The 12,444-nt window shown below is 40.9% G+C and overlaps 1 protein-coding gene across 4 annotated transcripts in view; it reads left to right on the top strand.

The window, feature by feature from the left end:
- RORA (RAR related orphan receptor A) overlaps positions 1-12,444 on the top strand; it is a 326,075-nt gene extending 313,631 nt beyond the window's left edge. For all 4 annotated transcript variants that reach the window (XM_050309772.1, XM_050309775.1, XM_050309771.1 and 1 more), the window contains 2 exons: positions 805-917; positions 2,152-12,444. In XM_050309772.1, the coding sequence (XP_050165729.1) occupies positions 805-917; positions 2,152-2,316 (278 nt within the window). In that variant the 3' untranslated portion in view covers positions 2,317-12,444. The remainder of the gene's footprint in view (positions 1-804; positions 918-2,151) is intronic.

Below are 12,444 nucleotides of genomic sequence, written 5' to 3'. Positions count from 1 at the left end.
TATTTTAATAGACACATTACAAGTGTGAATTTAGCGATCAGTTTAAGTTGGAAATCCTAATGTAAGCCCTTGTTTTCCACATTTTCACCTTGCTGAGGACTCAGCTTCTTTAGAAAAAAGCTGAAATGCCTGTGAGTGAGACCGCTGGGCCGATCCTGGTGAGACAGGCAGGAGGTAGGCAGTGAATTCACAGAGTCAGCTTCCCACATCTGAGTGCAGCTGCAGCAGCACTCTTGGTCACAGGACAGGAAGCCTCCAGCCCCACCTCAGCCTGTTGAGCAGCATTGCCCTGGTGGTGTGGTACGAAGCCCCAGGGGAGCTGAGGTGTCTGCCCCACTACAGGCCTGTCACACACAGAATGTAGCAGCTCATACTACATTTCTGCCACCAAGTTTAGGAGCTGCTTTTTGTTTTTTAATATCTGAATCTTTGCATCTGATTTTTCTGTAAGTCACTGGAGATCTTTGCAAGATCAACTCTTGTTCATTATATGATCTGTTCATTTTCCAGTGAAAAGTTAGTAGCTTCATTTTGTAAATACCCTGCATTTTACAGGCCTTTTTAGCAAATGACTAATAAATCTTACTCAGGTTCATTGCATTCTTCTAATTAAGGGCTTTATAAAAGTAATTTAATTGCATGTAACAATTGTGCTGCAGAACCTGTTAATTTTGAAGCTCGTTTTCTATATGAGAGCATGTAAAAGTGGCAGGCAGGGAAGATGACTGGCAGAGACTCAGTAGTTCCTGGTGCACTGGGAGCCCTGTGTGCAGTACTAGAGGTGTTAACTCCATTTATGTTCAGATCGCTCATGGCTTCAGGAGAAAGTGAAAATTGAAAAGCTCCAGCAGAAGATCCAGCTGGCACTTCAGCATGTCCTACAGAAGAACCACCGAGAGGATGGGATTCTAACAAAGGTAAGAGTCAGACTGGGCCACTGCACCTGACTGAAAATATGCCTTCTTATGAAGACTGTGCTCATCAAGGTGTAAAAGCTTTGACACAGTTCATTTGTTATTTATAAACCCCAAATTCTTTGTTCAAAATCAAGGTGCTTAGCTGACTATTTACCAAAAACCAGAAGAGGTGAAATGCTGATGTGGTAGGGAACAGGGTTGATAGTGGTCTGAAAGGAAGGATTTTGATGTGGAGCTTCATGAAAAGTGATGAAGGTTTTTTATCCTAGTTCTTCTACACGACTTTTCCGCCACACAGTGCTATTTTAGTTCTCCAAGATGCAGCCTTAATCCTTGTGGGATCTCTGCCTGCATGACAATTAAGTTTTTATTACATGCAATACCCAAACTAAACTTGTTTTTCAGACTTCATGAGAAGTTCCCCACACAGCCTTTTTCTCAGTTCTTCCAAATCCTGAAGCCTAGGGAAAAGGGACCCCACTTACTATTACGCTCATCTGAAGTATCTTCGCATAATTTTTCAGAAAAGAAAAAGTGGTGTGATGTTACAAGAAGTAAATCTGGAGAACTGAGTTAAAATAGGCCCTTGCTGGCAGGGGTAGTTCCTTCTACACCTCTGCACAGGCAGAAAGCTTCTGTTTAGTTCCCCACCACAGAATTCATTACAATAGAAGCAGGAGGGTCCAGCTTTGTGGATTTTCTCCATTTCAAATCCTGGCTCCTGGACTCCTTTTCTCAGTGGATACTTCGGATACCTTTGTTGGAAGGAAGTTTTTTCCATATGCTTTGATCCAAATGCTTTACTCAGTAGCTTCAGGGAGGTACCCGGATATTTTTGTGATATTCTTGAAGTACCTATTTTTCACCTTATTTGGTTTAAATAAGTCCAGTCTGTTGCATTGCCAGTTCCCTCCATAATACTCACAGTGGGTTTAGAAGCAGTTGGGCTGCCTTTTTCCAAGAGCATGATTTAGTTGAATGAATGAAGATCCAGCTCTGAGATTCTGTATCGATCCAGAGAGGAAACCTAATGATGCATTTTCCTAGGAACTTGGAGATTATTTCACAAACAGCCCTGAGTCCCTTGGGTAAATCCCTTTAACACCTCCCCGCTGTGCAGCTGAAGTGTCATTGCTGAGGAGAACAGTTGTGTTTGGGAGAGTTGAATCCTTGCAGCAGGATCGGGAGGGCTGGTTCCACATCTGACCATATGACTTTGTTCATCTCTTTACAGTTAATATGCAAAGTGTCTACTTTAAGAGCACTGTGTGGACGACATACAGAAAAGCTTATGGCATTTAAAGCAATATACCCAGACATTGTGCGACTTCATTTTCCTCCACTTTACAAGGAGTTGTTCACTTCAGAGTTTGAGCCAGCAATGCAAATTGATGGGTAAACGTATCACCTAAGCACTTCTAGAATGTCTGAAGTACAAACATTAAAACAAAAGAAAGGAAAAAAAAAGGAAAAAAAAAAAAGAAAGAAAACCAAGACACTTTATATGGCCCTGCACAGACCTAGGGAGCCAACACACTGCACATCTCTTGGCGGTCGGGGTCAGGCGAAGGATGGGAAACAATGACACAAAGTTGAACTTGTTTTTCTCATGCATATGATTTCCATTATGCCTACAAATATGGACCCTTTTTCTGTCTCAGCTTCTCAATCCTTGACCTCTGTTTACACAGACTGAGGGTACTAATGTCAGAAGGTTGTTTTCTCCTGTAGTTCACTGCCCAGGCTTTTGACAGAACAATCAATTTGTTGATCAGAACAGAGTCCACCCAATAATCAGCGACTGGTGTGAGGTGCAGAGATTTCAGCATCAGTTTGCACAACTTGCTCATTGTTTCATGAAGGACGATTTTTTTCACCTACCACTGTTTGCCAGTAGACAGAACGGCATGAAAAGGGTCCATAGCAATAGCAACAATAGCATTATAATATATTACAGGGTAAATGGGCATGAAGACTATATATAGCAAAAGAGATATTGTTTATATATTGTTTTAATTAATATAAAATGTAGTTACTGGTATAGCTTTTCTTGTTGAATTGATAAGGCACTTTCATTTTGCACCTTTTTTCTTTAAATTAAATGCTAGCGTGTTCATTGTTGTGTTGCATGTGCACCAGAAATTCAAGTTTAACTGAAAAAGGTTTGGCAGGTACTGGTACATTGGGAGGTATTTATGCTGCTGTTTTCCATGTTACTTTTAAAGAGAGGCTGGTCATATCCTGAAATGGTTACAGATTTTTTTAAAGAGTTGAAAATAATGACAATTTTCTACATAAAAATAATCTTTCCAGATGTTAAATTCAAAGGTACTTTTATTTTCACGTCTTTCAAACCTGGATGTTTAAAATCACATGCCTAAATTCAGATTTAAGTGCACAAATCAAAAGCCTCATTGTCAAAGGTGCTGAGTTTCCACTGTCAGAGTCAAACCAAGCAATTACAGCTCATTTCCAAATGAGTAACACAGCACCTCTGAAAATCAGGCTGGTAAATGGTGTGTTTGTGCCCACCGTAAATCCAGGTTTGAAGATACTTCCTCAAGTCTGTATCTACAGTAAAAGTATGTGTGTATGACACGTATGTGGAAAAGTAATTTTGATACATAATATTCCATACTTTTGCACTCCATATGGTAAACAATGCCTTCAGACTCACACTCAGCAAAGCCCAGAGGAGGTTTGACTGCAGGGAGATGAGATGCTGACCCCTGTTCTTCCAGCATCCAGCAGTTCAGCTCCAGGGAGCTGATCAGAGAAGTCCATTGCTCTCCTTATTTAGAAAGAAGCACTTTAAAGTTTAGCAAATGGGGACTAACAAAGGCACACTGTTGCTAGAAAGCATTGGTTCAACTCTGTATAATGGCTGGAAATCATTAATATCAGAAATCTGCATTCTGTAATTCTGATTCCTGCACTGCAGAACCAACCAATAGGCTGAATCTTGCAGTCTTATTAATTACATTCCCTCAAGGAAGAATTCTGTCTCTGAGCAAATCTGGCAGCAAACCCAGTGCTGAAGGAGGCAGATCCACAGTAAACAACCTTACAGACTGAACTGTGGCTGTTCGAGCCAGAGGTGTGTAATTGGGTTTGGATGAGATGGAGATGCATAACTGGATGCCCTGTGGGCCTACACAGAGGAAGTTTCTGATAAAGTACAAAAGAAAAAGCTGGGAACTTCAGAAAAGGAAAAGGAATGAGACAGAATGTGCTTTAGTTTCCAAGGGTCAACAATCTCATAGGTGTTACAGTTGTTGAGATGTAACACGTGAGGAGAAGCACACTGGAGCTAAGGAGTTTAGAAAGGAGAATGGGGTCACTGGGTTATGAGTAGCAAAATACAGGTTTATTCTGTGATTTGAACACGTTTCCTTTGGGGTCAAGTTGAGACCTTTAGCTGTGACCCCTGTTGAAGTGTGACAGTGTGGACATCAGGGAAGCTCAGAGCTGTCACTGCTCTGCAGGGTTTGAGGGAGGGGGACAGGAGCATCACTTTCCTCCCCAGGGCAGTGACCCCGATGTGGGAGGGCAGCACCTGCAGCCCTGGGAGCACTGGGTGGAGTCAGGAGAGGGCTCCTGGGAAAAGCCCCAGAGCCGTCCTTTGCTGCTCCATCCTGCTGCTCCTGGGGAGGGGGCTCAGCCCAGCCCATGCCCTGCCCATCCCACTGGAACGTCTGGAATCATTGTTTACTTTATTGGAGTAACTGGCACGATATGGTACTTGCATTCTAATGTCGGTTCCTATTTTTGAAGCAACCCTTTTAACTAACAAATGTTTTCTGAATGTGACCAGCCTTAGGTGCTAGTCCTGTAAAGATCAACTAAACTTAATCTCAGTGTCAACTAATGAGTACTGATGTAAGACCTGTACGTTGTTAGAGAGCAAAACACAACTCCTGCTTGTGACAATATGTAGAGTACCAGGTAAAATATATGGGGATTAATTTTCAGTCACATCCTTTCTCTTACCTTTTCCTGATTAATATTAGTACTTGACCAGGCACCTTGGTGCCAGTGGTTTTGTTTGGAATCTAGTTTGGCATATTTACACTCCTAAGTCATTGACAACACCATTTTTGGAGCATTTACTAATAAAATACATAACCATAAAAGGTTTCAGACAGGGCCTTAGCTGACAGTGATCTTCCAGGCCAGAAAGGGCTGTCATTTTGCTGGTGGGAGCTCCTGTGCTGGCCCCTTGTTAAATCAGGCTGTGCACACCCCCCCAGGTAACTCTGCTTTCCTGGTCCCAGGGAACAAGCACTTGGCAAAAGAGTGTAATTCTTGCTTTGCTCTCCATGGAGAGGGGAAGAAAGGGCTCCAGCCTGGCAGAGGTACTGATGAGACATCTGCCAAGGAGGCTTTTCTGAAAGGGTGGTGGCCGGTCAGAGGTGGCCCTGTGAGAACCAGCACAGCAGAGGAAGTGCATCTGCCCAACCTCTGGGACCGGGGCTGGTGTCAGGTGGTCACCCTGATACTCAGTTACAGAGCACACCTGAGGTCAGTGGATATTCAGGAGTATTGTCACAATCTGCCCAGTTCACTACAAATAGAACACTAGGATGGCTGAAGATAAAGGAATACATTAGGGTGTATGACCTGATCCTCAGAGTCTGCCCAGATGTTTTCATTGGGTTATATCTACCCATGGAGATGTTTTCTGGCTTTCTAGAAGGAGACACTGCCCTGTCATTGGAACCACCCTAATGTGTGTCATCCCCTCCAGCATTGTTTGACATTGAAAAACTATGGGATTAGGTAAAAAAGGGAGGCTGTTTTTAAGTTTGGTTGTTCTTTATTAGCTTCTCTTAGTCTGGATACCAAGATATCTGTGTATGTGCACCTGTGTGTGTGTGAGAGAGTCCATTGTGTGAGCACACGAGTGTTTGTGTGGGTCCGTGTGAGTGGCTGCTTCTAGGCTGTTCAGTGTCAATGAATAAAGAAAATGTATTCAAAATACTTAAGTCAAAATAGAAGGTGGAAAAAAGATTTATTCTATACAAAGCCTTGTCTGGACCACTTTAGAGAGACTTCTATTTTTTTAACCCTTCTATAAATGTTTGATGGCACTTGAAATATTCCTGCAATAAAATGTGATTTGTGTAAACATTAAAAAAAAAAAGATTTTGTAATGTGAAACAATGAAAGAAAGTAATGTAATTTTTCTAAAAAACAAAAAAAAACACAAACGAACGAACTTTGTATTATTTTCTTGATGGAATTTGTCTATTTGTCTTTGGAAAACTTTTTATTTCATTGAATGTGCCATAGTAGAGGTGTGTTTCTCTTTTTCTTTCTTTTTTTGGTTGTTTTTACATTTTAGATTAAAGGAATAGCTGTGTTCCGACATTCCAAAATGCAAGATGACATAGCAGTCACGATTAAAAGGTTTGATTAGTAAGCTTCAATCATTGTTGCTTTTTTTGCACATGTTCTTCATTCCTCTACAGTGCAATATGTACATAGAGCACTTGCGGGTGTAACCTTGATCCCTCAGGGAAAAATACATATTTGTACAGGATTTTTCTTTTTTTTGCCTTTTTTCTTTTATTTCCTCTTTTTTTCTTTTTTTTCTTTTTCCTTTTTTTTTTGCTAAGGAATGTCGATTGAATCACTTGTCTGTTGTTGAGGGGCAGCCAGATAATAATCCTAAACCACTGTCACAAAACATTGATTGTTCAAATTTTGTGCCCTTTTATTATTTAAAAAAAGAAAAATAAAAGTTATTTTCTGACAGTTCTTTGTGCTGATTGGTGAGAAAAAGGGTAAATAGATAAGCACCTTATGATTGACTTAACTGTGAATGACAATCCATCTCGTTTCCAACAAGAGAAGCCCTATCATTTTGGAGCTGGGGTTATGAGGCAGAAACTAATGTGCTCAGGGATCTTCTAAAACTCTTCAACAGGGTGGCCAGTACTGCTGGTGGAACAAATTGCTTTTTAAAAAATCTGCTCGTATTCCTTCCCTCCCCCTCCCCCCAGGCACAGGAGAACTGGATATTTTTGTTAGCTGTGTGTGCCTCGTTCTCTGAGTCACTTCTGCAGCACAGCTGCTTTTTGGTCGCTATTTTGTTCAAGACAAAACTCCAAACGGCGCAAAGGCTTCGCAGTTACATTTTAGGCAATAAAAGCTGACCCACTAAATAAAGGATTGAAATTAATTTCAGTACCCTCTGGACGTTTTTATAATGACAGGACTATTTTTCCAGCTGCAGTTCGGTGTTCTGCAACAGGAAATGGCTTTGCAGTATTTAAGTTGTCAAAGAAAACGGGTCAGTTGCTGGTAGTACATTAGGAGTGAAAAGGTCATGGTTAGGTGTCAGCAGTGGTGTCACATAGAAAGGGACACAGATCTGCAGGATCAAACGTTGTCTGTCGTTGTTGCAGGTGTTTCATGGTAAAGCAAAAGACCTGAGTGGAGAGAAACACTGAGGCTGAAGACACTGTCATGTGTAGTACAGCAGATACAGCCATTCCCAGGGATTTTGCAGTGGCACCAGCAGTGCCTGGGCAGTGTCCCAGTGCCAGGCTGCAGGATGCTGGAAGCCTGGCCCAATGAGCTGTGTTTGTGGCTTCACAAGAGCAGGTAACAACTGGGAGCAAAGGGAGCCAGACCTCGAGCCTTTGGTCACACTGGGGAGACAGGGACCTTCTCCATCAAACCTGTCTGTCTGCTTGCAGAAAGCACCAGTTTTCCAGCATCTTGGAGGGCTTTTCACGGGTATTTGGCTTCCAGCTGTTTACTTTGCTTAGGAAACAGGGAAACAAGAGGCTTCCCAGCTGCCAGTGAGTTTAGCCTGGGATGGCCTTCCCCAGCACTGCCCTCCTGAGCAGTTGGTGAGCTGCAGCTCCAGCAGGGAATTCCTGCTGCTGATCTCAACAGACCCCATTCTTTCCGTGCTGGCACATCAGTGAAACCTCCTCTTAGAATGGACAATCTGTCAGATGTTTAACTGTGCAGTGGGATGAGCCAAACATTACAGTATCTTTTTTTGGATTGGCATAGACAGTCCCCAGTCTGTACTGGATGAACCGAACAGGTTAAAGGATAAGCTGTTTGCAACCAATGTGTGTTTTTTTCCCTAGACATTCCTAAACTCCCCAATGTAGATAACCCTATTAATATAAATGGCAGAAACAGCATTTACTATACAGTATCCAAAAATAATACGCAGTTTTCTCTTGAGTATTCAGTTTATGAAATTCTACCTGTGCTAGTGATTCAGATTGCACAGAACACCTTTACTTTCCCTAGCTGGAGAAATATAACTATTAGAATTATTTTTTCATAATTAATACTAATATTTATTACTTTAAAAGTTTCATCCATTAATATATTTGAATATGAGCCTCCTATTTGCTTTTTGCTTAACTATTCCTGTCAGTAAATCATTTGGTGGAAATGAGGGCACATGCATACAGATACCAAATACAATAACAAAAAGTAAAGTTATCAAATGTAAAGGACTATTTATTTAAAAATCCTTGCAGTATTTGCTTTAACTCTAGTACTGTGATAATGGCTCGCTACATAATGCTCAGTCACTGGACTTGGGGGGGAAATGTGTAACATTTAGGAGAATATACAGTCTATCTTTGGAACTTCAGGTACTAAATAGAATTTTAACATCAAAACAGAAGCTGTATTCTACCTTTTCCATATGTAGTGTTGCTGTTTGTATTTTTTTTTTGCCTTTATCATTGGTAGAATATAGCAATAACTTTATAGCAATAAGTAGGCTATCCAAATAGGAAACAAAACATGATAAAGGCTTCAGATCAATACTCATGGGTTCACTTTTTCTGCCACATGATTCACTTGTATGTCTTCCCTCATCATCTCATTACTTCTCCAAGCTGAGCTTCACCATCAAGTTGTCCAGCTTGAGGTGTGCCATCCCCCCTCTGTTACATGTTACATGTGCATGCTGTGGGTGTTCCCCCATGCTGTGGGTATTGTTTTGCCGTGTCAGTGTTTCTCAAGGGTTCTCAAAGCACGGGCTCGGGCGCTGTTTCTTCACAGGGCTCTCCCTTTGCTGGAGCTGTGGTCAGTGGCAGTCTCCTCACTGAGGGAGCCGAGCAGCTGTTCCTGGGAACTCTGGGCTGCTGCAAACGCTGGCAGCCCCCAGGCAGCTCCTGCAGCTGCCCCAGTGTGGGGCTGAGCTGCATCTGCAGCTCCCTGGCAGTTGTTCCCTGTGCCAGCACATCCCCTGCCCGTGCTGGAGCCCCGCTCTGCTCCCCCAGCGCAGGGTTCTCCCTCAGGGGCTCTGGGAAGGATCTGAAATCTCCCTCAGCGCAGGGTTCTCCCCTCAGGGGCTCTGGGAGGGATCTGAAATCTCCCTCAGCGCAGGGTTCTCCCCTCAGGGGCTCTGGGAAGGATCTGAAATCTCCCTCAGCGCAGGGTTCTCCCTCAGGGGCTCTGGGAGGGATCTGAAGCTCTGGCAGTGCTCAGGTAACCAGCTGTGACTCCCTTTGAGAAACGCTAGGCCGGGTCACCCCGCAGTGTCAGTGTGGAGCCACAGCCCTTGCAGGACCTGGCAATCTGTAATCTCATCTCTGCTAAGGCGGAGAGTTCCTAAGCAATACAGTGAATTGTAGTTCACAACAAGGCAAACGTACTGTACACCTTTGGAAATCCAAACGCTCCTCATTTCTACACTGATTTCCAACAAGTCCCAGAACAGTGGTCAATGTTTGAAGTATTAGGACATTAACTGGCTGCTTCTTTCTGTGTAACTGTATTGTCTGCCTGCTCCTTTTCTGGAGAAGTGTTTTTGTATTGGATGTTTGGGCCAATGGGAGGCTTCAAGCTACAATGTATTTTCCCAGATTAAATATATTTAACGTATGACAAACCCCAGACAAGGCTTTTTAAAATGTATAAAGAACTGCAGTGTTAGGTGGTTTATTTGCAAACTGTTTTCAATGTTGTCCATTTTTATGGCACCTTTAACAATATTCTTGTTTCCAAAGTACAAAAAAAAAGGTTAAAAATACTCTAGCCATAACTGAATGTCAAGCAATAAAAACAAATGACTTTTTGTGCATAGATTTAAAAGAAATACAAGTTTTAGACATCTGCATGTAAATGCAATCTCTTGTTTACTGCTTTCTTAAACTTGAGCAACTGATTCCTTATTTTACTACTAATTTAAGGACTTGTAATGGCCTGTAAACATTTTATCTTGCTCTATTCTTTCAACTCTAACTTTGTCTCTGCTTTGGAGTCATAATACTTAATGTTGTTCTGCTCACCTCTATACAGTTAACTTTTTGCTTTTGTTCTGTATAGATAAAGTTATACTATAAACAGCCTACACAGTGCAAATATTTATCTGTTTATCAAATACCACATTATGCTGTATAATATCTGTTTTACTATATAATCTATTTTAGACATAGCTGTTTAGAACTAGAGTGTGCTATTTTTGTGTTTTTCTGATGTGTGGTGCTAGATAAGTTACTTTTGTGAACAAAAACAAACAAACCCCTTTTATTCCTAGACAATACCACCTTTGGGTCTTGTTAATTTCACTGAGTATAACTATATATAAATATATATATTTGTGTATATATATATATACACCAACATATGCCCAACAAGTACCTGTATCAGAGTACAAGATTTGGGACATGGTTTTCTCTTTAAATGCATAGTGTCATTATATAAATTATTCTATAGTATATTTAATAAGGAGAAAATTACTTCACCGGTACAGATACTTGATATCAAATGTAGAATTTTTTTTTCTACATTATTAACATTATTAATTATTAACGTTATTAAAAATGTTCTGTCCAACTTGTTATCCTTTCGGTTACTAAAAGAGTCTGCCTGCATTGTATCAAACCCAAGACAAACACCTGCCGTGCCAGTCCAGAGCAGTGGCAGGTGCTGGCTGTGTGGAAGGGAGGAGGTGCTGTGGAGTTGCCCCAGGGCTGTAGCTGCTCTCTGCTGGGTGCCCTCCTCCTGCTCCTGGGAGTGGCAGCTGAACACGCTCCCACTGCCACTGCGCGGGGTGTGCCCGGGCCAGGCCTGCTCTGAGCTGCAGGGGCTGCAATAGGAACGCTCTGGAACTCTTCCATACACATGCATGGCTCAGTTCCTCCTTGGATGTGCTTTAGAACCAGGCAGCATATCCAGGGACAGCCAGTAGCAACTAAAGTTCATTAAGAAGTGGAATTTGCAACGTTTTGTCAGGTATGGGGGTTTTGTTTCTCTTTTTTCATGTATACCTTAATTTACGTAGCCATGTACCCTTCAAAGTACTCCTGTCCCCCGTTCCCTTCATTCTAGATATTGTTTTCATGTTCATTCTTAAAAACTGATGGATATCAAATATCTAACTAAGGAGGTAATTAACCTTTTAAATATTTATTAGAATTTTTCTGTAATATTACTGAATTTATAAGATCTTTAGCAAAGATTTTTGAGCAATTTATTAATAACAATGTTTCTGTTTACTGCACTTTTTGATAATAGAAGGTAGTGAATTTTAAAGCCATGGTTCTTGGCTTCCATGCACTGCTTTTATACCCTCAATCCAAGGAATATATATATATAAATAATTTTTTTTAAACAGCAAACATACTGTTGACCTAAAAACAAATACAAACTTTACTGCACCGTGGGTATATTTTCATAAGTGGAATGTTTAACTGCAAACACTATCAGGACAATTATAAAAACCTCTTGAAGCTACAATCTTATTTAAATATAAGCCATGACAATTTTATTTTCCCTTGTTGATTTAAGTCACCTTTTGATATTTTCAAAGAGAAAAGGACTCACTCTTAAATTTGTACGTTCCAACCTCCAGCTAATGCCAGGAACACGTTCCCCCATTGTCCGAACAGTTTGATATATTTATGCAAAACCGTTTGGGTAACATTTGTCCTCCCTCTTTACTAAATATTCAGTGTACCAACGCCAGAATCAATGCTGATTACAAACACACATCAGATTGAAGATTAAGCACACAGACTTAAAAAACCTCGTTGAGTGAAACGCTCAGATTTCTGTAAATACACACAGGCTGAAATGCAATGATACTGTACATGTAAATATGTGCTGTCTGTTATGTGTACAGTATGTATAAATTCCTTTTCTAGCCACAATCAAGTGTAAGCCATCAAGAGGAATACTAAAGTGGTATTGTACTAAACCTTTGCTAATGATCTTTACCCAGTCACTTCACTTGTCCCCCTCATGGACCTTTCCAGCTCACTCCTACAATAGCCTGCTTATATTCGAGTTTGTTATTTTACTCGGTCCCGAAAAAAGTATTTTGATTCATTTTGTAAATATGACTGTAAAAATAAGAGATTTAATGTTGTCTTTTAAATACTCCAATTTTCATTCTAATATGAATGTTGTTATATTGTACTTAGAAACTGTACCTTTAATATTACATTACCTTTATTAAGTGCATTGAACACATCGATTTTAGATGTGCTTTATGTACTGTTATCCTGTAATAAAACTTCAGCTTCTAATGGAAAAA

The sequence above is a fragment of the Myiozetetes cayanensis genome, unplaced genomic scaffold, assembly GCF_022539395.1.
Source record: "Myiozetetes cayanensis isolate MyiCay16 unplaced genomic scaffold, myiCay2020 scf14, whole genome shotgun sequence".
NCBI lineage: Eukaryota > Metazoa > Chordata > Aves > Passeriformes > Tyrannidae > Myiozetetes > Myiozetetes cayanensis.
This window is presented reverse-complemented; position numbering and strand designations above follow the sequence as displayed.